This window comes from Podarcis raffonei, chromosome 8, assembly GCF_027172205.1.
Source record: "Podarcis raffonei isolate rPodRaf1 chromosome 8, rPodRaf1.pri, whole genome shotgun sequence".
Lineage (NCBI taxonomy): Eukaryota > Metazoa > Chordata > Lepidosauria > Squamata > Lacertidae > Podarcis > Podarcis raffonei.
The window spans coordinates 4,390,269-4,417,697 of record NC_070609.1 but is presented as its reverse complement, the minus strand read 5'-3'; the positions used below and the strand labels follow the sequence as shown (position 1 = coordinate 4,417,697).

General features: G+C 48.3%; 1 protein-coding gene across 1 annotated transcript; it reads right to left on the bottom strand.

Annotated features, from left to right (window-relative positions):
• Window positions 1–5,585: 5,585 nt before the first annotated feature.
• On the bottom strand, window positions 5,586–17,634 carry LOC128420214 (cytochrome P450 2G1-like). Its single transcript, XM_053401766.1, has 9 exons — window positions 17,430–17,634; window positions 15,822–15,984; window positions 14,899–15,048; window positions 14,635–14,795; window positions 13,481–13,657; window positions 11,539–11,680; window positions 6,751–6,938; window positions 6,470–6,611; window positions 5,586–5,788 (listed from the first exon to the last, which is right to left on the bottom strand). The coding sequence occupies exons 1-9, from the start codon at window positions 17,607–17,609 to the stop codon at window positions 5,607–5,609; spliced, it is 1,485 nt and encodes a 494-aa protein (XP_053257741.1). The 5' UTR covers window positions 17,610–17,634; the 3' UTR covers window positions 5,586–5,606.
• Window positions 17,635–27,429: the final 9,795 nt, after the last annotated feature.

The following is a 27,429-nucleotide window of genomic DNA, read 5'->3' as shown; positions in this document are numbered from 1 at the left end:
GAAGATGGCGCACAATAAATGTGTGTGTTGCTGTTGAATGCTTCTTGTTTTCTTTGCAAAACGGGAATACAGGGAGGGAACCAGAACAGGAGGGCATGCAGGGAAGCAACAGGGGCAGCAGGGACCAGCTTTCAGAACCAAGCTAAGACACTTTTCAGTTCAGTTAGGTACTAAATATTTGTAGAAGTGCAATTCTTAAATGTTCCTAATATATTTGCAAGAGAAAAATATGTGGCAGGGGAAGGGAGAACAGCTTGGCCATGGCCCCTTGGCCATGTCCCTGAGACCATGTTCCCATGATCTCCTAGCTGTCCTATCAGGTCTAAGGGACACCAGACACCATGGGTTAACTCTGTATAAATGCCATGGGGTGCCTATAAAGGTAAAGGTAAAGGGACCCCTGACCATTAGGTCCAGTCGTGGCGGACTCTGGGGTTGCGGCGCTCATCTTGCTTTGTTGGCCGAGGGAGCCGGCGTACAGCTTCCGAGTCGTGTGGCCAGCATGACTAAGCCGCTTCTGGCGAACCAGAGCAGTGCACGGAAACGCTGTTTACCTTCCCACCGGAGTGGTACCTATTTATCTACTAGCACTTTGATGTGCTTTCGAACTGCTAGATTGGCAGGAGCTGGGACCGAGCAACGGGAGCTCACCCCGTCACGGGGATTCGAACCACCGACCTTCTGATTGGCAAGTCCTAGGCTCTGTGGTTTAACCCACAGCGCCACCCGCATCCCACCGGGTGCCTATAGGGGGAAAATATTCTCCAGGTGACCTGCCTCTTCCCCATTGCACATGTAATATAGAGAAACCCTTGCCGCTGTGAGAGATTGCTGAGATTGCTGAGCCAGCCAGGAACCATTTCTGACAGCCTGATGAGTCCCAGGGAGCCATGCATTGTGTCTCAAGTGGGGTTTCAGCCATGGTGGTTGGCAGCAGGTGGTGCAACAGCTAACACTGGACTACAAATCTTCAAATAATGTGCTCTTAGGGCTCTAAGGAGGCAGCAATTTCCACCCCATCCTGTGCTTATTACACCCTTTGTGTTCTGCTACTTTGCATTCTTCCACTGAAAGCTGTGCTGTCCATTTTACTATCCGCTATGACCAAAACTAAGGGACGCGGGTGGCGCTGTGGTCTAAACCACTAAGCCTTGGCCTGAAGGTCAGTGGTTCGAATCCCCATGACGGGGTGAGCTCCCGTTGCCCGGTCCCTGCTCCTGCCATCCTAGCAGTTCGAAAGCACATCAAAGTGCAAGTAGATAAATAGGTACCGCTCCGGCTGGAAGGTAAACGGCATTTCCATGTGCTGCTCTGGTTCGCCAGAAGTGGCTCAGTCATGCTGGCCACATGACCTGGAAGCTGTACGCCGGCTCCCTCGGCCAGTAAAGCGAGATGAGCGCCGCAACCCCAGAGTCAACCACGACTGGACCTAATGGTCAGGGGTCCCTTTACCTTTACCTAGCTTTTGAAATCTTCACAGACTCTCTTGTTCTCATTGGAAACACACCCAGAAATATGTGAGAGGTCACCCTTGACCAGAGCCTGCCTCCTTCTGTTTCAAGGTGTTTCTCTATCATCCATCCCTGCTGGGGGCTGGGATGGTTCTGAGGTTGCCTTTGGCAAGGCCTGTTAGCAAATACACAAACAGCCTTGACCAGAATGTTCACTTGCATGTCAAATGCCTCTGCAAAGCTTTCTCTCTTGCACGAGCAACCGTCAATCAGTTATTAACCAGGAGAGGTCATTTCCATCTCATGGTTCAACACAGCCACTCTCTAATGCCAGGGGGATCCAGAATGAAAGAATAAATACCCCATTTGATACTGATATCTGAAGCATTAGTACAGATTAGAATCCATGATCTACCCAAGACTTCTTGAAGAAGTGGGGACGGTCTGCTTTTTTAATTACTGGGTTCAAAGGGTGTTTAAGGCATATTTAGACACAAAGCATTGGAACCGAAACAAGCTAGTGAGTGGACCAACGAGTGGCTGGGGGAAAAGGAAGTTCTCAAGCAAATTCTCTGAGACTGAATCTACTACTTGAAAAAAAAATCAGATTGATTTTCCTCTGAATTTTAAATTTCCCCATCGTTAATAGATATGTACTGTGTTGTAATAGAGTTTCTAGAAATATAGAATGAAAAGTACTGCATCAAGCAAGATAATGCTTCCCATTATTGTTTTTATGCTATATTGCTGATGGTTAAACATAGAATAAAATGTGTTTTATCAACAAGAGAATATGGATTTAATTTATAAATGTTTCCTTCAGACTGGAGCACAACTACGGTGTGTGGGTGTTGGCACAAGAGAGTCCCAGTCCTTTTTTGGGGAGGGGGACCTAAAAGACACAATAGTGTAGTGCCAATGTTAGGATATTTCCGTTCCACCTTAAAAGGGAGCAGGATGTTTGTGTCACAGCCTGCGTATTTTCCTGTCTCACAGGATGTTTCTGTTGTCAGTTGCTTTCGTTTCCTTCTTGTTGTCTGAGCAGACCAAAGCAGACGGTCATGGATTCTTTGTTCTGACCAACGCTGAATAAACTGTAAATATGCTCTCCTGCTGTGCATCTTTTGCTGTGTGAATTCTGCTGATAGAGTGTGCACAAGTCCAAGAATGTGGCAATGTTTTCTTTAGGCTTCGTGTCGCTATTGCTGATACTGCGTGACTTCGGGAGATCGATGGAACGTCCGGCAGCCAGCATTGGGGCTAAGATGGACTTTGTCTCCCTGGCAGTATCCCAACAGTTATTACTCTCCTATGCCCTTCGACTAGTTTACAGAATCAGTCCAAATCAATTATCATTTTACTCCTTCTCTGTTGGAAAGCAATTAACTTTGCCCCAGAGGCATCTTGCGCTGGCCAAGTTGAGTTTGTTTGGATAGCTTAAAGGAAAACGGGGATGTTAGAGAATTCCACCAGAAATGGAAGCAAGTGGTATACCTTCCCACCGGAGTGCTACCTATTTATCTACTTGCACTTTGACGTGCTTTCGAACTGCTAGGTGGGCAGGAGCAGGGACAGAGCAATGGGAGCTCACCCCGTCATGGGGATTCGAACCGCTGACCTTCAGGCCGAGGCTTAGTGGTTTAGACCACAGCGCCACCCGCGTCCCTTAGTTTTGGTCATAGCGGATAGTAAAATGGACAGCACAGCTTTCAGTGGAAGAATGCAAAGTAGCAGAACACAAAGGGTGTAATAAGCACAGGATGGGGTGGAAATTGCTGCCTCCTTAGAGCCCTAAGAGCTCACCCCGTAGCAGGGATTCGAACCGCCAACCTTATGATTGGCAAGCCCTAGGCTCTGTGGTTTAACCCACAGCGCCACCCGCGTCCCTTTTTTCAAAAGCTAGGTGGCTGCTATTTAAACAGGAGATTTTGCAGCATTTGAACCAAAAAGTGTGCTCCACCATCACATAGAGCAATTCTCTTCCTGACCTGGGACACACCTTTAAGGCAAACAGGCATTTATGGACTAATTCTCAATTTTACCATCTGCATGGTATGAGTTCTGCTGTTGTTGCCATCCACCTTAGACAAGCTGTGACCCAATAGTAGGGACCTGGCCCACCAGTTGAAGACCAATGCCATAGAGCAGTCTTGCTCAACCTGATGCCTACAAGCTGTTTTGGACTATAACTCATTGTAGCCTGAAGCAGCTGGAGGGCACCAGGTTGCAGATGGCTGCCATGTTGGGGTGCCATGTAGCTCTTTGATTGCTTGTGACTCTTTGTGATCCAAGACCTGTCCACCTCCCTCCACTGAGTACCATCTGGAGATGTTCAGTAGGCTGACTCTGGCCACAAGGTGGCCGTTAAAGGCATAGAATCTAGGAGATTTGGACAGAAACAGCATTGGGACAATATTAGCATAACCTTGGAGAATGTCACTGGGCAGTTCTGGTTGCTTCACCTCAAAGACGATATTGCAGAATCGGAAAAAGTTTAGAAAAGGGCAACCAAAACAATCAAGGAGCAACTTCCCTGCAGCGCTTGGGACTTTGTAGTTTAGAGAAGAGACAAGTAAGAGGCATCATGATAGAAGTTCCTAAAATTATACATGACATGGACATCCATTGAAGCTGAATGTGCATTTCCTCGTGCATTTCAGAGTTAGACTATGGAACTCAGAGTTAGACTATGGAACTCTCCCACAAGAGGAAGTGATGTCTACCAATTTACATGGCTTTAAAAGAGGATTGGACACATTAATGGAAGAGGAGAGGGCTATCATTGACTACTAGCCATGATGTCTATGCTGTATCTCCATCGTCAGAGCATAGCTGTCAACTGTCCCTTATTTGGCGGGACAGTCCCTTATCCCAGCGCCGTGTCCCGCTGCTGTCCCTTATTGGTGATGTCCCTTAAATTTCCTGGGTTTCAAAGGAAGCAGCTCCTCTCCCTCCCTCCCTGCAAGCCAGGGAGGAGGGAGGCTCCAACTGTGTTGCTTGGCTGCGTTGCTCACCCAATAAGAAGTCTAAGAACGACTGGGGGGGTGGAGCTTGCATTCCTTGTGCCAATCAAATCGGCCGTGTTGCCTGGGGACTCGCCTTTGCTCAGCGCATCCCAGCAGAGAGGTAACGGTGGTTTTCCTTGCTGCATCCCCTTTGCCGGGTTGCTGCGCTGTGGGAACCACCGCTTGAGGCTTCGTTTGGCTGCTGGTTGACTAAAATCTCTTATTTTGGCTGCTGATCCCTTATTTTAAAGGCTGCTGGTCCCTTGTTTTCAAATCTGTAAGTTGACAGCTATGCGTCAGAGGCACTAATGCTACTAAAGATGAGTTGCTGGAAATGTCAGGAGGGGAAAGTACTGTTGTCCTCATGTCAAACTTGCAGGCTTCCCACAGCCATCTGGTTGGCCACTGTTAGAACAGGATGCTAGGCTAGATAGGCCGGTGACCTGTTCCAGCAGCTCCTGATTGTGTTCTTAAGTTTTCGATTCGATAATCTTTATTGTCATTGTCCCATACAGAACAACAAAACTGAAAAATCTACATAAGACATTCAAAACACAACAAGCCTGCTATCCCAGCTATCCCAACCTGGTTAGCCCCCAGAAACTCTGATACAGTGGTACCTGGGGTTACATACGCTTCAGTTTACAGACTCCGCTAACCCAGAAATAGTACCTCAGGTTAAGAACTTTGCTTCAGGATGAGAACAGAAATCGTGTTCCAGCGGGGCGGCAGCAGCGGGAGGCCCCATTAGCTAAAGTGGTGCTTCAGGTTAAGAACAGTTTCTGGATAAGAACGGACCTCCGGAACGAATTAAGTACTTAACGCGAGGTACCACTGTACCTGATTTTTTTGTCAGAATTGCCCCACTGGGTCAAACTAAGCAAATCCATCTATCCCAATCTTCTGTTCCCAGAAGCTCACAACAGAGCAGGGCAGGAGACAGGAATGTCACATAGCCCGGACAGTTCACAGGCTTAAAATATGACTAAATAATGGGGTGTGTTTCTGCATAGTTCTAGAGCAGCTTAGGGCGAAATGAAAACGTACAAGACCCATGATGAACGGGTGAACCCAATATGCATCTTCTCCCCTCCCTCCCTCCCTCCCCACCCACCCACCCACGCCAGGCAATAGCTTGCCAAATCTGGGATCAGCGAGGCACCAAACACAGCTCATATGTTGGGGGGATGTTCCCAAAGCCACTCAGTTTGGGGGAGAGGTCAATGTCCTTTGCAGGCACAAGGGATCTCAGAGAGAAGCTTTGCAAGATGGTGGTGAAATAGAGGAAGAGTTCCATGCGGGCCATGGCTTCCCCCAGGCAGACGCGCTTCCCTGTCGGGAGAGAGAGAGAAAGGAACCTGAACAAGTTATAATTTGCTTGGCCAAGGGGGGTTCCACTCTGGCTGCAGATGCTACAGAGGTCTTGGAAAGCCACCTTCCCTTTATATTTCTCTCTCACATTATTCTCTGCCAGTACTACTATATAAAAAAATATTATTTATTTGTTTGTTTGTTTGTACATACCCCGCCCAACTTGCTGGGTTTCCCCAGCCACTCTGGGAGGCTTCCAACAAAATATTAAAATACAATAGTCTCTTAAACATTAAAAGCTTCCCTAAACAGGGCTGCCTTCAGATGTCTTCTAAAAGTCTGGTAGTTGTTTTTCTCTTTGACATCTGGTGGGAGGGCGTTCCACAGGGTGGGTGCCACTACCGAGAAGGCCCTCTGCTTGGTTCCCTGTAACCTCCAGAAGGCCCTCGGAGCTGGACCTGAGTGTCTAGTACAGTGTCCGTACTATGAGCACCATTGCTATCACTACCACTGCTATTATTCTTAATCATCATCATCGTTTGTTTCCCACGTTTCTTCCAAGGTTTTCAGGGTGGCACACACAGGAATCATCCCATTGTATCTTCACAACAATAATGAAGGCTCGGTTAAGCTATAAGGGAGCTGACTAACCAAAGGCCACTTTCAGTAAGCAGTAAAAAGCAAACAGGGACAAAGACCTACCCGAAGAAAATGGCACAAAAGCATCGTTCTTCTTAAAGCGCCCTTTCTCATCCAGGAAGTGCCCAGGGTTGAACTTCTGGGGGTTGCTGAAATATTTGGGATCACGTAAGACCGAGCCTAATAAGGGGAAGACATCGGTGCCCTGGAAAGACATGAGACAGAGGTCCATCTTGAAATGGAACTGACAGGGACAGCGAGGGCCTCATAAACAGATATGGCTCACCCTTCCATCCCCCCTTTTCCCATAGGCTTGTTCCTTTTTAACTTAACTCTTGTCTCACCTTGGGGAGGTGGTACCCCCGGAACTGAGTGTCTCGCATCACAGTGTGTGGAACTCCCAGGGGGACAATGTCCGTCAGTCTCTGGATCTCATGGATGACGGCGTCTGTGTAGGGCATGTTCATCCTGTCCTCGCTGGCAGGGATGCGGTTGAGGCCAATGATGTGGTCAATTTCCTGGTGGACCTTCTCTGTGGAGACACCGAGAAACACCTTCTAGGAGAGCAACCAGGGGAAGTGAAAACATGGCCTTCTGAGCACATCAGTGAAAGAAAGAAGCGCATTATGGATGTGAGTGGAACGGCCCTGGGATTAGCTGCCTTCCGGAGCTTAGAATTGGAAGCTGTCTATCATGTAGAGCCATCAAACCTTAAACTGGAAACAAGTGGACTTGGTGCATTCAACCTTGTTTAATGCCTGACAGTTCCTCATCATTGTTCAGTCCCTATGGGCCTGGAAGAAGCTGGTATAAAACGATGCCTGGAAAATCCAGCAGTTGTAACTTACTGCTGTCTCTCTGGGACATTGCAGCAGAGAGTACAGATGGCTCCGAAGCAGGGAGTGATTGCTTCAGTCCTCCTGAGCAGAAGAGTTAGCTAGAGGGAAGCCTTTCAGAGATGGCCACTTCCATATCCCCTCACTCACATGCAGTGGCTTCCTTTTCTCCTTGTCCACAGCAGTCACGAAATTAAAAGACGCCTGCTTCTTGGGAGAAAAGCAATGACAAACCTAGACAGCATCTTAAAAAGCAGAGACATCACCTTGCCGACAAAGGTCCGTATAGTTAAAGCTATGATTTTCCCAGTAGTGATGTATGGAAGTGAGAGCTGGACCATAAAGAAGGCTGATCGCCGAAGAATTGATGCTTTTGAATTCTGGTGCTGGAGGAGACTCTTGAGAGTCCCATGGACTGCAAGAAGATCAAACCTCTCCATTCTTAAGGAAATCAGCCCTGAGTGCTCACTGGAAGGACAGATCCTGAAGCTGAGACTCCAATACTTTGGCCACCTCATGAGAAGAGAAGACTCCCTGGAAAAGACCCTGATGTTGGGAAAGATGGAGGGCACAAGGAGAAGGGGACGACAGAGGACGAGATGGTGGGACAGTGTTCTCGAAGCTACCAGCATGAGTTTGACCAAACTGTGGGAGGCAGTGGAAGACAGGAGTGCCTGGCGTGCTCTGGTCCAGGGGGTCACGAAGAGGCGGACACGACTAAATGACTAAACAACAACTTTTTCTCTTCTCCTCATTATGGGTCAAAACTGAGGTGAGCAGCCGTAATTGAATCACTCCTCAACTAACCATGTGAAGGCGGCAGGAATGAAGTTGTCTCCAGTTGAACTTTAATGTGAGGATCAATAAATCGCTGTAGGGAAAGGAAGGTGTTTGAGCACTTACACCCTGAAGGTCTGTAAGGATGGAAGGCGAGCTCTTTCACTACAATATGCACCTGGCCTCTTCTCCATCTCACACTGAGATATTTTTGTTTTGCCCTCCAATTCTTCTCCTCTTCTCTTTCTTAGGGCTTACTTAGACCTCATGTTAAACATGTAAGTGGGAAGCCCATCTTGCTTTTTCTTTTCTTTTTTCAGAGAAGGCGTGAGAAGGCCAGCTTTCATTGGGACCACAACAGAGAGAGAGAGAGAGCAGGTTTTGCCAGTGGAAGACAGACAGCCCAACAGCAGGTGGTGCCAGAGTCAATGACAGGTAGAGCCAACTAACCCAGCCTTGCCCCCATTTTTCATCCTCCCTGCTGAGCTCTGCAATGAGGAAAATTGAGGCTGGGGAGGAAGAGAAAGCTGGCAGGTAGATTCTACCCCTTGGACTGGACGTGTGGGAGAAGGCAGGCAGGTGGGGGCTGCCCAAGGGGGCACGGGATTAGCTGTTCCCTACTTCACTGTGATCCAGATGAAAGCTGCCCCCCTTGCTATTAAACTCTGGGGGAAAGTCCCCATTGACAGCAGCTGAAGCTTGCCTTCCATGATGAAAAGCAGAGTGAGGCAGCACTTTTCATAGGAACTGAAGGAAGACTTAAATCTTTCCTTCCCGTGTGCTGCAGTCTCTCTCTCTCTCTCTCTCTCTCTCTCTCTCTCTCTCTCTCACACACACACACACACACACACCTGTCAGCCATCCTCATGATGCTTTTAGCACTGACGCAGGTGGCGCTGTGGGTTAAACCACAGAGCCTAGGACTTAGGAGCCTAGGATTCGGCAGTTCAAATCCCCGCGACGGGGTGAGCTCCCGTTGCTCGGTCCCAGCTCCTGCCAACCTAGCAGTTCAAAAGCACGTCAAAGTGCAAGTAGATAAATAGGTACCGCTCCGACGGGAAGGTAAATGGCGTTTCCGTGCACTGCTCTGGTTCGCCAGAAGCGGCTTAGTCATGCTGGCCACATGACCCGGAAGCTGTACGCCAGCTCCCTCGGCCAATAAAGCGAGATGAGCGCCACAACCCCAGAGTTGGTCACGACTGGACCTAATAGTCAGGGGTCCCTTTACCTTTACCTTTTACTAGTTGGGTGCCTCTAGTCTCCTGGTTCTTCTGATTTTGATACAGCTGCTGATGTATGTTAGGTGCCATCATTAATCGTCTTATCAATGGTAAATGACAATGGCTACAAACTGCTATCTAAGCTTAATGGGTCATATTTGGCTACAGACCTGGATTGCTATACTTTCAGGTAACGATTTAACCCCAAACCAGCCTTTACCAACTTGGTGCCTCTATATATTTCGGACTACAATTGCTGTGCCGACTGGGTCTGATGGGCGTTGTAGCCCAAAATCCCTGAAGAGCCCCAGGCAGATGAAAAAAGGTAAAGGTAAAGGACCCCTGACAGTTAAGTCCAGTCACAGACGACTCTGGGGTTGCAGCGCTCATCTCGCTTAAAGGCCGAGGGAGCCGGCGTTTGTCTGCAGACAGTTTTTCCAGGTCACGTGAACAGCATGACTAAGCCGCTTCTGGTGCAATGGAACAATGAAACCAGAGCTGCTCATGGAAATGCCGTTTACCTTCCTGCCACAGCGGTACCTATTTATCTACCGTATTTTTCGCACCATAGGACGCACTTTTTCCCTCCTAAAAAGCAAGGGAAAATGTGTGTGCGTCCTTTGGAGCGAATGCAGGCTTTCGCTGAAGCCTGGAGAGCGAGAGGGGTCGGTGCGCACCGACCCCTCTCGCTCTCCAGGCTTCAGGAAGCTATCCACTAGCCGTGGGAGACCCAGCTCTCCCACGGCTAGCGGGGTGCTGCATTAATCCCGAAGCTTGGGGTGTGCGGAGCTCAGCGCGCCCCAAGCTTCTGGGTGCCGGCAAGGTCTCCGCTAGCCATCTAGCGGAGACCTTGCCAGCACCCAGAAGCTTGGGGCGCGCTGAGCTCCGCACGCCCCAAGCTTCGGGATTAGCACAGCGCTCTGCTAGCCGTGGGAGAGCCGCACGGCTCTCCCACAGCTAGCGGAGACCTTGCCGGCACCCAGAAGCTTGGGGCACGCTGAGCTCCGCACGCCCCAAGCTTCGGGATTAGCGCAGCGCTCCGCTAGCCGTGTCAAGGCTGCGGATAGTAGCCTGCTTCCCGGAGCGTTGGGCGCCCTGAAAGCAGAGCACCCGGCGCTTCGGGAACACATCCGCAGCCTAGGTAGCCCTGAGGGAGGTCCCGCAGGGCTGTCTAGGCTGCGGATAGCAGCCTGCTTCCCGGAGCGTCAGGCGCCCTGAAAGCAGAGCACCCGGCGCTTCGGGAACACATCCGCAGCGTGGGGAGCCTTGCAGGAGTTCCCCGCAGGGCTCCCCACGCTGCGGATAGCAGCCTGCCACCCGGCGGGTGGGGCACCCTGAAGCAGAGCACCCCTCGCGCCGGGCATAAATCCGCAGCGTGGGGAGCCCTGCAGGAGTTCCCCGCAAGGCTCCCCAAGCTGCGGATAGCAGCCTGCCACCCAGCGGGTGGGGCGCCCTGAATCAGAGCGCCCCTCGCGCCGGGCAGACATCCGCAGCGTGGGGAGCCCTGCAGGAGTTCCCCGCAAGGCTCCCCAAGCTGCGGATAGCAGCCTGCTGCCTGGCGGGTGGGGCCCGCTGAAGCAGAGCGCTCCATGCGCCAGGCAGACATCAGCCAGCCCCACAAGCTCGGGGGACAGCAGGGAGGCGCAGCGCCACCATCCCGCTGTTCCTCGACCTGGTTCGGTTTCCCTGACCTGCTTTTGGGGGGGAAATAAAGGGAAATTTTTTTTCCTTTATTTCCCCCCAAAAAAAACTAGGTGCGTCCTATGGGACGGAGCGTCCTATGGTGCGAAAAATACGGTATTTGCACTTTGACATGCTTTAAAACTGCTAGGTTGGCAGGAGCTGGGATGGAGCAACAGGAGCTCATCCCATCGTGGGGATTCGAACCTCTGACCTTCTGATCGGCAAGCCCAAGAGGCTCAGTGGTTTAGACCACAGCGCCACCCGCGTCTGATGGGCGTTGGTAGCCCAAAATACCTGAAGAGCCCCAGGCAGATGAAGGAAGAAGAAGAAGAGTTTGGATTTGATATCCCACTTTATCACTACCCGAAGGAGTCTCAAAGCGGCTAACATGCTCCTTTCCCTTCCTCACCCACAACAAACACTCTGTGAGGTGAGTGGGGCTGAGAGACTTCAGAGAAGTGTGACTGGCCCAAGGTCACCCAGCAGCTGCATGTGGAAGAGCAGGGAATCGAACCCAGTTCACCAGATTACGAGACTACCACTCTTAACCACTACACCACTCCACTACATCAGCACTTGCTTGACATCTGCCAGTCCCAGATGTCATCCTCCATACCTTCCACTTCTGGGTGTTTCATCAAGAAGAGGAATCCATATCTCAGGGTGGAGCTGACTGTCTCTGTCCCAGCAAAGAACAGGTTGAGGGTGGTGAGGACCAGATTCTTTAGGTTGAATTCACTGGAAGGGTTCCCTTTTTCCTTTGAAGGAACAAAGAAATTAGCGTATGTGTGTGCATGTGCGTGAATGTGCACCGTATACACAAGCATGGCCATTGGTGGGAAGAATGGTTTTATGGTTCAAAAGTGTGCTTTGACTCTGCTCAGGGCCGGATTTAGGTTTGATGAGGCCCTAAGCTACTGAAGGTAATGGGGCCCTTTATATGTCCAGCTTGTCAACAACAAATTGTTGCCTTTTTTGTGTTGAATATACACAACACAACACAAAAAATCAGGTACAGTGGTACCTCGGGTTAAGTACTTAATTCGTTCCGGAGGTCCGTTCTTAACCTGAAACTGTTCTTAACCTGAAGCATCGCTTTAGCTAATGGGGCCTCCTGCTGCCGCCGTGCCGCCGGAGCACGATTTCTGTTCTCATCCTGAAGCAAAGTTCTTTCTGGGTTAGCGGAGTCTTTAACCTGAAGCGTATGTAACCTGAAGCATATGTAACCCGAGGTACCACTGTATGTATTTTATCAAAGTCATTGTTGAACTGAAATACAATTAAGAAGACGTATATTAATAATGAAATACAATTAAGAAGAAGTATATTAATAGTGAAATAATTATTAAGCTCTAACCATATGTAGGTTTTATTTTATTTGTTTTTTATCTTATATTTTGGAAATGTACATCCAGTGTTGTTTTTTTCCTTTATTTTTTTGAGGGGGCCGCAAGAGAATGGGGCCCTAAGCTATAGCTTGTTTAGCTTATACGTAAATCCAGCACTGACTCTGCTAATGCCTCTTGCTTGTCTGGACAGATAGGGAGGGGTGTGGGTGTTACAGAAACCGTCATGCAAAGGTCACATTCAAATTCAGTGCTCAGTCCACTTTTTCCTCTGGCTCCATGCAACGCTGCCATGGGAAAATGGCCCTAGGGCAGAAAAAGGTTCCCAACCCTTGGCATAAAGGTAAAGGGTAAAGGGACCCCTGACCATTAGGTCCAGTCGTGACCAACTCTGGGGTTGCGGCGCTCATCTCGATTTACTGGCCGAGGGAGCCGGCGTACAGCTTCCGGGTCATGTGGCCAGCAGGACTAAGCCACTTCTGGCGAACCAGAGCAGCGCGCGAAAATGCCGTTTACCTTCCCGCCGGAGTGGTACCTATTTATCTACTTGGACGTGCTTGGACGTTGGACATGCTTTCGAACTGCTAGGTTGGCAGGAGCAGGGACCAAGCAACGGGAGCTCACCCCGTCATGGGGATTCGAACCACCGACCTTCTGATCGGCAAGTCCTAGGCTCTGTGGTTTAACCCACAGCGCCACCCGCGTCCCTTTTTTCAAAAGCTAGGTGGCTGCTATTTAAACAGGAGATTTTGCAGCATTTGAACCAAAAAGGGTGCTTCACCATCACACAGAGCAAATCTATTCCAACGGGAGCTCACCCCGCCGCGGGGATTCAAACCACTGACCTTCTGATTGGCAAGTCCTAGGCTCTGTGGTTTAACCCACAGCGCCACCCTTCTACCTTGGCATACACCATGCATTATTGGACAAATTTCTGCTATGTCTCCTCTGAGCTGTCTTCCCCCCAACCGGAAAACCTGATATTGTAGCCTTTCCTCACAGGGAAAAATGCACCAAGCCACCCCCGAGCACTTTGGTTGCCTTTCAGCGCACGTTTCTGAGTGAGGAGAGCTGCACACACAACCAGGATTCCAAGTATTGCTGCCCCTATCCTGGCAGGGGGTGGGGGCTTCCCTCCCAATTTCAAATAATACGGTCCAATTTGGTTCTCTTCCCTTCTCCCATGGCTGAAGAGGGGATCCATTCTGGTACCTTCTCCATCTGGATAAGGAAGCAGTCAATGAAATCCCGCGGGTTGTTGGGGTCGAGTGTCGCTTGGTTCTTTTTGATTCTGTCTGCAATGAAATCCTTGAGCTCCTCGATTAGGTAGTAGATGCGGTTGTGTCTCCCGGGCAAGTATTGCATGACGCAGGAATACATGTCATAGAGCTGGAAGGAGAAAGCAGCTGTTTGTTGCTGTATTCTGAGATCATGCACCCAAGGAACACAGCTTGTACATTGAGAGGAATAAAGAGCAGAGACTCTTGCCCAGAGATGGAAAGACGGTAAGATTCCCACTGAGGAGGACTGGCAGAAACTACAGGATTATGCAGAGATGGCAAGATTAACTGGGAAGATCAGAAATCAGGAGGATCAAAGCTTCAATAAAGAATGGGACAAATTTGCATTATATTTGAAAGACCACTGTAGATACTTGAACTCTTGGGCAGGTTTTAAATAACTTGCAATGACTTTGGATACAATGGAGGATAGCAAACTAAATGGACTTATTAGGGAAAGGTAAAGGGACCCCTGACCATTAGGTCCAGTCGTGACCGACTCTGGGGTTGCGGCGCTCATCTCGCTTTATTGGCCGGGTCATCTTCCGGGTCATGTGGCCAGCATGACTAAGCCGCTTCTGGTGAACCAGAACAGCGCAAGGAAACACCGTTTACCTTCCCGCCAGAGCGGTACCTATTTATCTACTTGCACTTTGACGTGCTTTCGAACTGCTAGGTTGGCAGGAGCAGGGACCAAGCAACGGGAGCTCACCCCGTCACGGGGATTCGAACCGCCGACCTTCTGATCGGCAAGCCCTAGGCTCTGTGGTTTAACCCACAGCGCCACCCACGTCCATATAATGGACTTATTATATGCAGTAAAAAAAAAAAATTACTTGAAGAACCCACGGAAGGGAGGGGGGAAGTTCTGAGTTTCAGAAGAATCTTGTGCTATTTTTACCTTATGTGTTCATGATTGGGAATGGAGTTGTAAAATCAAATAAATAAATAAATAGCAGAGACTCCCGCAGAAGGGGTCTATTGCCTCTCCCCATTGTCATCTTGAGAAGCTGAGGTTCCATTTTTAGAATGCTTCCCCCTTGCAGAAAAAGGGCAGATGGACTCCCTTCCAGATCTTTCCATTACCTGTGCCCAAGGAGTGCTCATCTCAATGAAGCTCTCGTTGATCATGCGCAACAAGGAGAGAAAAACCTTGTCGTCATAGTCAAAGCGACTGCCAAAGACAACAGAGTTGATGACATTGGAGACTGTGCGGCTTAGGAAGAAGGTGGGATCAAAGGGCAGTCCTGAAAAGCACAAAACCAAGGGTCATTGGTGACGGCACCCTTTCCCCATTTCCCTCTCCACAAGCCTCCACTGTGGAAGGAGTTGGGCGAGGCCAACACTAACCTTTAGTTTTCCTAAACTCCTCCAGCAGGTACTGGGCCTCCTCCTGGATCCGCTCCTCAATGGACCGTTTCCCCATCCCAAAATTCCTCAGGGTGGTGAGGGAGAAGCGACGCAGCTGCCTCCACCGTTCCCCATTGGCAAAAGCAACTCCTGGAAATGAAGGCAATGACTTTCATTAGGGCAGCTGTGGTGGATACAAAATCTTATCTCCTGCCCTCCACATTTAGGCCTGAACAGGGCAGGCACATATTACAACTCAGCTCCTCGACTCACAAGCCCAGGAGAGGTTCTGTCTGGCAGAAAATTTAAGAAATTCTGGTGGCAATTTACATCAGCGATAACCCATCTGTGCCTGCCCCCAATAAGCTCCCTCACCTTACAGCAGACCTCACTGACTGTAGTTCAAAACAGCTTTCTCTAGTTGAGAAAGGCTGTCTCCAACTAGAGATGGGGAAATCTGTAGATCTCAGTTTATTCCACTTCCATATTTTGTCAAATTTGAGTTTGGTCCTCCACATTCCCATGCCAGTTTGAAATTCTTATTTTTAAAGCCTTCATGAATATTAATCAACCTGAAAGTGTGATATTCTCCTAGTATATACATTTTTTTTTGCAACCAATTCCCCCTAATATAAAGGATCTTTGAATCTTACGTATGCATTTTTATGGACACTACCCTAGCGGACACATTTTGGTATGCGTTGCTTGTTTGGGGAATTGCCCTACAAAATTTGGAGAGCTGCAAATTCTGAAGGATGGCCGTGTTTTGGTTTCTGTATTGTTTCAAAAAGGTCAGATTCAACCAGTTCCCCTTAAAAATGAATTTCTGCTCTGTTCCTACCTGCAGAACAGACTCTCCTTTACCAGTCATATGAGTTTCTCCCTGTTGTATTGGCAGAACCCACCAGTTCTACTCAACTCACCAAAGCCATTGAAGTTGCGATCAATGGAAGCCAGCTCCCCCCGGCCACTGAACTCCTCAGCTTGGTCCACCAAAGCTTCCTTCACTGCCTCATGTCCGCACAGGACCACAACTCTCCGCGGCCCAAGGTACACCGTGAACACGGGACCATATTTTTTCTGCAGCTGGGGAAGAAACCATAGTTAAGAAGACAATGGGGAAACAGGCAAAGCAGGAGTCATGAAAGAAGGTTGTAGAAGCCTTCAATCCATCTGGGCCAACCTGGTGCCATCCAGGTGTTTTGGACTACAATTCCCATCAGCCCTAGCTACCATAACCATGCTGGCTGGGGCTGATGGGAGTTGTAGTCCAAAACATCTGGAGGGCACCAGGCTGGCATATACCGGTATATTTCATGGAAAAAGTGGATAGACATACATACACCTTGCAATTAATTCTATAACATGCTGTCATTCAAAGAGATTCGTTAGTAAGAGATTCAGAACACAGAGAGAAAAAGTCCTACTTCACACAACATAGAGTTAAGTGGTGATGGTGGTAGACCCTTATGGTGCTAGATACTTACTTGGGTGCCTGTAAGTAGAAATAAAATAAATTCATGCATGGTGGGTATTTGGCATAGCTGTCAACGTTTCCCTTTTTTTAAGGGAAACTCCCATATTCCGAATAGGATTCCTCACAAGAAAAGGGAAAAGTTGACAGCTATGCTATTTGGTCAGTATTTGCTCATAAAAGGTGATATAGAGCTAATAATAATAATAATAATAATAATAATAATAATAATAATAATAATAATAATTTATTATTTGTACCCCGCCCATCTGGCTGGGTTTCCCCAGCCACTCTGGGCGGCTTCCAAAAAAGATGAAAAATACACTAAAATGTCACATATTAAAAACTTCCCTGAACAGGGCTGCCTTCAGATGTCTTCTGAATGTCAGGTAGATGTTTATCGCTTTGACATCTGATGGGAGGGCGTTCCACAGGGCAGGCGCCACTACCGAAAAGGCCCTCTGCCTGGTTCCCTGTACCTTGGCCTCTCGCAGTGAGGGAACCGCCAGAAGGCCCTCGGAGCTGGACCTCAGTGTCCAGGTAGAACGATGGGGGAGGAGACGCTCCTTCAGGTATACTGGGCCTTTGAGGCCGTTTAGGGCTTTCAAGGTCAGCACCAACACTTTGAATTGTGCTCGGAAACGTACTGGGAGCCAATGTAGGTCTTTCAAGACCAGTGTTATATGGTCTCGGCGGCCACTCCCAGTCACCAGTAAAGCTTCCATTTTCAGAGGCAACATATCTCTGAGTAGCCTTTGTGGAGCAAAAAGTGGGGGTGATGTTGCCTACAGACCCCTCTGGGGTCTTTCCAGAGAGTTGTGCTCAGTCACAGATGCAGTGCTGAGCAGACCACTGGTTTCACCTGGCTGGAGCCTTCATGGAGTCATAAGAGCTACCTTGTGGAATGTGGGACATGCGCTCATAACCATTCCCTGGCTCCACTTGGGCAGTTTGAAACACAAGAATTCTTGAAAACTAAGCATACAGCCCCAGCCCAGCCATACTTTCTCCCCTCATTTCCTCCCAAGCTTCTGATGGCAAAGAGAGCACAACTCACCGCCAGAAAGGACTTAAAGGGCTCGCTGGTTTTGATTTGCAGCAAGTTGCCGATGAAAGGCAAGGGCGTTGGCCCAGGGGGCAACTTGCCTTCCTTGTGGATCCTCTTCCATGCTGAGATGAGGAGCAAGCAGGAGACACAGATGGCCAGGAAGATGCTCAGTGCCCCTCCAAGCTCCATGGCCAAGTGGCTGAGAATTCAGCTGAAGGCCAGCCTCGGCACACCCATTATATGCCCGTGCCCTGTAAGTGAAACCAGCTAGCCTGGCCTCCTGGACTTCCTTGCAGAGCAGGAAAACAAGATTGGGTTTCAATATAGCATTCATTGTGTGGGGAAGGTAGAGGATGGACGGATTCCTCTCTGAGTTCAAAATGAGCATTTGGGGCACGTGGAAAATTTCTTGGCTAAACTGAAGAAGGCATTTTTTAAAAAACACTGCATAGCTTCCCACCTTTCTACTGTATCTTACAGAAGCAGGCCGATTTAGGATCAGAGTTCAAAGTCTGCAGAAATCAATGACACAGCCTTGCTGTCAATATTTATCAGGAAAGTTCCTTTGAGCATCCAGGAGATCTGTTGTTGTTGTTGTTTGTTGTTGTTTAGTCATTTAGTCGTGTCCGACTCTTTGTGACCCCCTGGACCAGAGCACACCAGGCACTCCTGTCTTCCACTGCCTCCTGCCATTTGGTCAAACTCATGCTAGTAGCTTCGAGAACACTGTCCCACCATCTCGTCCTCTGTCGTCCCCTTCTCTTACCCAACCTCAGGGTCTTCTCCAGGGAGTCTTCTCTTCTCATGAGGTGGCCAAAGTCTTGGAGCCTCAGCTTCACGATCTGTCCTTCCAGTGAGCACTCAGGGCTGATTTCCTTAAGAATGGAGAGGTTTGATCTTCTTGCAGTCCATGGGACTCTCAAGAGTCTCCTCCAGCACCACAATTCAAAAGCATCCATTCTTCGGCGATCAGCCTTCTTTATGGTCCAGCTCTCACTTCCATACATCACTACTGGGAAAACCATGGCTTGAACTGTACGGACCTTTGTTAGCAAGGTGATGTCTCTGCTTTTTAGGATGCTATCTAGCTTTGTCATTGCTTTTCTCCCAAGAAGCAGGCATCTTTTAATTTTGTGACTGCTGTCACCAAGAGATCTGTATATGCTTATTATTATTATTATCTACAGCAGGAGTGCCAACTTGAATAAAATATTGGGGGGCCCAGGTAAGTCCCACCCCACATAACTGATCACAAATGCATGCACGCCATTTGAATGGAAATGCCCATCAACGTTTTTTTGGGGCAGGGCTCAAACATTTTATTGGGGGCCAAAGGGACCTTGGGCCCTAGGAGTTAACTCCTATGATCTACAGCCTCTGCTTGTATACTGGGTTAGGGAGAACATTGCTCCGGCATGTATGAGCCCATTGCTAGGTCCCAGAAGCAGCCTCCTATTAAAAGTTCTAATCTGAAAGATATTTGTTTGGTATCATGGGGAGAACTATTGCCTGCCCAGGCAGGGCCATAGCTCAGTGGCAGGTCACCTGCCCCACATGCAGAAGGTGCTGGGTTCAATCTATGACAGCATCTCATAGCCAGGCTGGGAAAGAAGGTTTCAGCTGTGATTCCTGCATTGCATAGGGTTTGGCTAGATGACCCTCGAGGTCCCTTCCAGCTACAGTTCTGTGAGCTGCCTTGCATGCAGAAGGCCTCAGGACAAGTTTCAATCCCTGGAACATCCAGATGGAGCTGTAAGAGAGTCTCTGTCTCAAACTCTGGAGAGCCATTCCCAGTCAGTGCAGACTATGACAAACTGGGTGGACCAGTGTTCTGACTCAGTGGAAGACAGTTTGCTATGTTCCAGCTGGTAAACTGGGGCCGGCTCCAGAGGGTGACAAGTTGAGCATTTGCCAAAGCCACCAACGGTGTCTGACAGCGCTGCCTTTCCCCTTGTGCACAGAAAACCCCAAAACATCACAGACGCAACGGGAGGTTATTCTCTATCTGTCCTTCCCACCTCTGCATGGTTTAGAGGCCACTGCGAAGGCCCTGCCTGAAGATTCTCCACCTCATCCCATAGGGTGTAGAAACAAACTCTGGGTGGAGTACCGTATTTTTCGCCCCATAGGACGCACTTTTTCCCCTCCAAAAATGAAGGGGAAATGTGTGTGCGTCCTATGGGGCGAATGCAGGCTTTCGCTGAAGCCTGGAGAGCGAGAGGAGTCGGTGCGCACCGACCCCTCTCGCTCTCCAGGCTTCAGGAGAGCCCCACCACCAGCCCCACAAGCTCAGGGGACAGCGGGGAGGCGCAGCACGCCATCCTGCTGTCTCCCGACCTGGTTTGGAGGCTGGCGGTGGGAAGAAGCGTGCTGGTTTGAAGGCTGACCTGGTTTGAAGGCTGGCAGCAGGGAGAAGCGTGCTTCTCTCCGCCGCCAGCCCCGCAAGCTCGGGGGACAGCGGGGAGGCACAGCGCGCCCAGGCTTAGCTTTGCACAGCTCTCTGCAAGCCGTGGGAGCCCGGCGCTGGGCTCCCACGGCTTGCGGAGAGCTGCATGTTCTGGGGGCTGGGGTCGGGGGAAGGTTGGGCTTCCCCCGCCCCAGCCCACGCCTGGGGGGGAAATAATTCCCCCCCCTTTATTCCCCTCCCCAAAAAATTAGGTGCGTCCTATGGGCCGGTGCATCCTATAGGGTGAAATATACGGTAAACTGTTTTGGGCTGGGTGGTCTGCCTTCATACAAGACTTTGGAGTCTTGTCTCATCCAGGGCGATTTCAACAAGGCACCACTTAGAAAATGAGACCCATTCAAAAGTTCATGTGATGCGAGGGCTCCAGCTGCCCAAAGAACCACAAGGCACTTCCTTGGGAAGTGATTTACAATGAGTTGGGGAAAAATGTTTAAAATTGCTTTCCCAAAAAGACCAAAGTCCTTTCTATTGGGAATAATTCAGACAGAAATCCCTAGGTGTCAGAAAAGCCTGTTTATGTAGGCAGCAACAGAGGCCCATGTTTTGTTAGCTCCAAAATGGAAAGTGAGCGAGGTCCCTCGTAAACAAGATTTGCAACTTAAGATGTTAGAATTTGCAGAACACACAGGTTTAACATATAGAATAAGAGAGCAAGAAGAACGTATATTTAAAGAAGAGTGGAAAATATTCATTGAATATGTGGGAAACAACTATATGCAGCTGAAAACGCTGCTAGCGTTAAGATAAATCTAACAGTGAAAGTAATAATTGATTGTTGTAAAAGTGGAAATCTGATTTGAATGGTTAAGGTAAAATATGCAGGGAACAGAGGATATGCAAAACGAACCACGGAAGGGGAAGAAGGGAAGTCAGCGGATATCTTAAAGTTTGTAAAATGTTTATTTCGAGATGTAAAATTGAAATCTTTAATAAAAATCATTTTAAAAAAGGAATGACGAGGCACTTCCATGCTTTATCATCAGCTGGGAAAAGGTTCCGCTGCGTGGAACTCACAGCTACCTCAAAATCAGTCACGGGTGTTGTCAACTCTCAACTCAATGGCCTTCAGCCAACTGTCCTGGGTCAAGAATGCTTGACGATTGCTTCATTTAAAACCTTAGCAAACAGAAACGCATTTTACAAACATTAAAATCAATGAGAGATTGGGAGGCGAGGAGGTGGGGCTGAGCTTTGCATCAGCAGTTATGTAAAGCGAGATTGGGTTGCAGCTGGCGTTACGCAATCCCCTGCAAGGGAATAATTCTCCCTTTGGGAGCTTGACTTTGCACTTTGAGTGCCTTTGTTTACCCACCAATCACTCAAACCCTTGTGAACAGAGGCGAGGCAGCGAGAACGCTAACTGATCCTCTATACCTCAAGCATGTATGGCCCCAGCTGACTAATATTTACCAAGGCATGAGAAGACCTGAGATGCCTCTGAGAGGCGGCACAGTGTAGACAACCTGCGGCAGGTCATTCCCCCCAACACAACACACTTCTGACAGGCTTTTGTCAGTGTTACGGAAATGCCGGGGGGGGGGGCACATCTTTAAAGTTGTTACAATGTTACAAATATTATGCCTGAATGTATCCTTTGGACTTGACAGCTCAGAGAAGATACAGTGGTACCTTGGGTTAGGTACTTAATTCGTTCCAGAGGTCCGTTCTTAACCTGAAGCTGTTCTTAACCTGAAGCACCACTTTAGCTAATGGGGCCTCCTGCTGCCGTCGCGCCGCGGGAGCATGATTTCTGTTCTCATCCTGAAGCAAAGTTCTTAACCCCAGGTACTATTTCTGGGTTAGTGGAGTCTGTAACCTGAAGCGTATGTAACCTGAAGCATATGTAACCCGAGGTACCACTGTACCTAGCTTTATAAATTCGTAGAAAATCCATACTTTTTCTCCTCATTCCAGCGCCATTTTAACACTTAAAGAAAGGTGAATTTGGGCTCCACCTCCCTCCATGGACCAAGAAGCAGGCAGCAGGAACAGGGCATCCTGCCATAACTCCCCAAGCGTGAGAGCACATCCATGGCCCCCCACCCAGGGAGTGACCAAGGGGGCAACACCAGACATCCGCAGAGGCAGTTGAGCAAGTCAGGTGTTCTGAAAGCCCATCTCCAGACCAGTCCTGAGGGCAAGGAGATGTCAAGAGTTTTATTGTTCTTTCGGTGATGGTGTTGTCTGATCAAGTGACCTAATGTTGAACTTGTGTAACCCTTGTGTAAGGTAAAGGTAAAGGTACCCCTGCCCGTACGGGCCAGTCTTGCCAGACTCTAGGGTTGTGCGTTCATCTCACTCTAGAGGCCGGGAGCCAGCGCTGTCCGCAGACACTTCCGGGTCACGTGGCCAGCGTGACGAAGCTGCATCTGGCGAGCCAGCGCAGCACACGGAACGCCGTTTACCTTCCCGCTGGTAAGCGGTCCCTATTTATCTACTTGCACCCGAAGGTGCTTTCGAACTGCTAGGTTGGCAGACGCTGGGACCGAACGACGGGAGCGCACCCCGCTGCGGGGATTCGAACCGCCGACCTTTCGATCGGCAAGTCCTAGGCGCTGAGGCTTTAACCCACAGCGCCACCCGTGTCCTTGTGTACCCCTCCCCATTTGTGGCATGCTGGTGGTGTAGTGGTGATGTGTCAATGATGCTGCTCAAAGTGTATTCTGGGGGAAAGAGGGACGTTTTGAAAGAGGATGTCACCCCGTGTTCGGGGTTCTTACTCCTGGGGGGACCTGTCGCGCAACGATAAAGATCGTGGTCTACTGACTGCTGTTATGCTCCAAATTACTTGGCTGGAACTTCCTTCTTTTACTGACCGCATGGACCCGTGGGGGACTTGCACCCCGACAAGCTGGGCTGTTGAGTAGGCTCTCACCCCGGAATTTCCCCCCCTTAACAGAGGTATTCTGTATCTGTCTTGGTACCTTACTCCCTCTCCCACCACTGCAGCAAAGCCCCCACCCCCACCAATTTTGGCTCAGCATAGCTGAACGATGTAAGTGCCCCACATCATAGCTCTCTGTCCACTGTGCAAGTTCCTTAATAATTATGACCTGCCAGAAAGACCCAAAGGTGTGTCCCCCCCCCTTAAACATAAAAGGGACGTGGGTGGCACTGTGGGTTAAACCACAGAGCCTAGGACTTGCCAGTCAGAAGGTCGGCGGTTCGAATCCCCGTGACAGAGTGAGCTCCCGTTGCTCGGTCCCTGCTCCTGCCAACCTAGCAGTTCGAAAGCACCTCAAAGTGCAAGTAGATAAATAGGTACCGCTCGGGCGGGAAGGTAAACACCGTTTCCGTGCGCTGCTCTGGTTTGCCAGAAGCGGCTTAGTCATGCTGCCCACATGACCCGGAAGCTGTACGCCAGCTTCCTCGGCCAATAAAGCGAGATGAGCGCTGCAACCCCAGAGTCAGCTACGACTGGACCTAATGGTCAGGGGTCCCTTTACCTTTAAACATAATATCCATGTATTTTTTAATATAAAAAAACACCCAATTGTACTGCTGATGGTCTAGGCCTTTGGTTCTAACCATTGTTCATGCTTTCTGTTTTCAGCTGCAGAGTAATGGTGGCAGCCCAGTGCGAGTTACACAATCAGGCTCCCAGTGTTTGCCAAACTCATTGTGCCTAATCGTACTGTGACAGTTCCCTGAGAAGCCAGAAGGAGCAAGGAAAGAAAGAAAGAGAATCTATAAAGGACAAAACGCTGTGAAAAGGCAGGATTAGCCTTTGGGGAATCCACCCTGAGCACAACGGGTAATGCTAAACCTCTCAAAGGGTTGGTCCAAACCAGTTCTTCATTATGTCCTTGAAAAAGGAGCTGCTTAAGCAGGTTGCGTAAGAAAAACGTTCCGCGGCTTGGACAATACGTGCTGCCCAAATTGTCATGGGCTTCAGCCATGTGAGAGCAACAAAATCCATGTGTGCAAAGGCTGAAGATATCTGGCAAGGACCAGGGAACTGTTGTGCACAACTTGCCAGGAGGCTGAGGGTGGGATGTGAGGACAGAAGCCGCTTAGATTTGGTTCAGTAACATCGAAACTGGGGAAAGAAACACAGGAGGCCTTATTCTGAGCCAGACTGGCTCAGTATTCTCTCTCTTTTTTTAAACGTAACATTATTATATATATTCTATAAACAAAGAATACAAAACACAATTCATTCATACTACAATGCATACCTACATAGCATTAAAATATATGGTTTCTGAAAAAGGGCTTACATAACAAAATCCATTCAAAATACCATCCGGTTTACCTCCCCCCCCCCCCCCGGTCAGGCCTGCCTTCTTCATATCTTTATCCATGTACACAGTCTGTTCATTCAAGTTTGCATGTTAGAGTTGGCTTCTCCTCTTTCTATCCAGTCCCTGTAAAAAGCCCATTTATTTGTGATTCTTTGGCATTTGTTTTCCCATCTATCCTCTGCCATTATCTGTGCAAATATTTCTGATTGTACGTATTCAAAAACATAATCATTCCATTTTTCCATATTCCATTTGGCCTTTTCTTTCCATCCCAGAGCAATAACTTCCAGCTAGAATCATAATCTTGTACAACTCTTGCTTATTACTTTTTACTTTGTTATTTCCCAGTATTCCCGAAAATAACAAATCCCTATTAACTTCTATGTTTATTTGAAATAAGCTCAGTATTCTCTTGACACAAATTGGCAGCGGTTCTCCCAGGATTTCAGGAAGGGGAAATTAACAGCCCTATCTGGAGGTGTTGCCAGGTATAGAACCTGGGACCTTTTGCTCTACCCCTGGGACACAGCTCTTCCCACAGGGTTCTGTCTTGGGCCCAGTCTTATTCAACATCTTTATCAACGACTTGGATGATGGACTCAAGGGCATCCTGATCAAATTTGCAGATGACACCAAACTGGGAGGGGTGGCTAACACCCCAGAGGACAGGATCACACTTCAAAACAACCTTGACAGATTAGAGAACTGGGCCAAAACAAACAAGATGAATTTTAACAGGGAGAAATGTAAAGTATTGCACTTGGGCAAAAAAAAATGAGAGGCACAAATACAAGATGGGTGACACCTGGCTTGAGAGCACTACATGTGAAAAGGATCTAGGAGTCTTGGTTGACCACAAACTTGACATGAGCCAACAGTGTGACGCGGCAGCTAAAAAAGCCAATGCAATTCTGGGCTGCATCAATAGGAGTATAGCATCTAGATCAAGGGAAGTAATAGTGCCACTGTATTCTGCTCTGGTCAGACCTCACCTGGAGTACTGTGTCCAGTTCTGGGCACCACAGTTCAAGAAGGACACTGACAAACTGGAACGTGTCCAGAGGAGGGCAGCCAAAATGGTCAAAGGCCTGGAAACGATGCCTTATGAGGAACGGCTAAGGGAGCTGGGCATGTTTAGCCTGGAGAAGAGGAGGCTAAGGGGTGATATGATAGCCATGTTCAAATATATAAAAGGATGTCACATAGAGGAGGGAGAAAGGTTGTTTTCTGCTGCTCCAGAGAAGCGAACACGGAGCAATGGATCCAAACTGCAGGAAAGAAGATTCCACCTAAACATTAGGAAGAACTTCCTGACAGTAAGAGCTGTTTGACAGTGGAATTTGCTGCCAAGGAGTGTGGTGGAGTCTCCTTCTTTGGAGGTCTTTAAGCAGAGGCTTGACAAACATATGTCAGGAGTGCTCTGATGGTGTTTCCTGCTTGGCAGGGGGTTGGACTCGATGGCCCTTGTGGTCTCTTCCAACTCTATGATTCTATGATTCAAAAGGGAAGAAAGGGCTGTCTCAAAAATATCTGTGGCTGGGACCAATGGAGAGCACAGTCCAAGACCAAACCCTGGCTCTGGGTGGGGAAAGCGGCAGCTGTTCCAAAAATCATAAATAGTTCAATCTTTACTAGCAAATCCTGTCAGTATCCTCACTGGATACTGCTGGCTTTTGCCAATAAGAAATTAATTTAGGTTCAGCCTGAGCAGGAGATTTGAAAAGGCTGAAACTGGAAAAGGCAGAGACTGTGAAATTTGGTGATGAGGCTATCTGGTCCAAAGTGAGCCAGTTCCTTCCTGAACCTCAATTAAAGTGGAGTTCTTTGGCTATTGGGGAGTGGTCAGTTCTACAGATATAGCAGAGGATCTTGTCAATGGTTCACATAAGCCTCATTTTGATAAACCTTGGGCTCATCCACACTTAACCTGTTGCCCAGTGCTTTTTCCACACAGGTCCGTGCTTTCCCAGTCAATGTCCAAGCACATTTTTATGCCCAGGATGCAGCAAGGGAAAGTTTGGACGAGCCCTTAGTAGTGTAAGGCAGGCGATAAAGAATAGCCCTGAACATAAGTTAACTTTGAAGCCAGTTTTCCATCTTCCTACAGGCAGAAGTGTTAGCTGACCTCAGGAAATAACAGAGAAACTCAGGATTTTGGGGTAGCAGTGACGGAAGAGTTTAGAATCAGCCCAGAAACAAAAGGTAGCAACAAGTTCACAATCTTTCCCAGGTCTTATTACATGGGATTGGGGTGTTGATTTGCTTATTTTTGGTTTGCAGACATTTTTTAAATGACATTGCGAGTGCAAATAGCAATCTGGATATTTGGCATACCCAACGTGCAGGTGCCGTGTGTGTGTGTGTGTATGTGTGTGTTTCTTAGAGATCTGACTTATAAAGTAACCCAGTGTTTTTGTTTTGTTTTTAAAGAATATTTATTAAATTTTCCAATTTTTTAAACAAACAAACAAACAAAACAAACAGAAACATTAAACACAGGCATAAAATTCATAAACCATACTTTTAAATAACAAATTTCTCAGACCTCCTCATACTTCTCCTTCTTGTATCCCAATTAAGACTGGCTGCTTCTTGAGAACACAGACATTTTGGATCTTGAAGGTTTCAACAATGTTTTTGGGTGGCATGCATATTTGTGGTAAGACAAGGTGAAAGCACACAAAGCTTTTAAAAACCATATTGTCAGGAGAGCACTGTTTAATGTTTGGACTAGATATAAAGATTTACTGGAAAATAAAACTCCAAGGTGGTTGTCACCAATGGAGGCTAAGGCTCAGAGGAAACTTAACATGGAGGCCAAATGGCCAAAATATTGGGAAATTTTGGAACAAGAAGGGGACAGACTGAAATTGCAGAGTTTTGAGAAATTGAAAGATAAAGTGCGAAATTGGCTGCATTATTACCAAATAATGGAGGTTTATAATTTGGACAAGAAAGTTGGTTTCCAGGTGGAAAAATCAAAATTGGAAACAGAATTGCTAGAATCCAAAACTAAGACCTTGTCAAAAATGTATAACTTGCTGCTGAAATGGAATACTCAGGATGAGACGGTTAAATCTGTAATGATTAAATGGGCACAAGACGTTGGACATAATATTATGTTTGCTGACTGGGAACAGTTGTGGACCACCGGGATTAAATTCACGGCATGCAATGCCTTAAGAGAGAATATTATGAAAATGATATACAGGTGGTACATGACCCCAGTCAAGCTTGCAAAAATCTATCATTTGCCCGATAATAAATGTTGGAAATGTAAAGAGACTGAAGGTACATT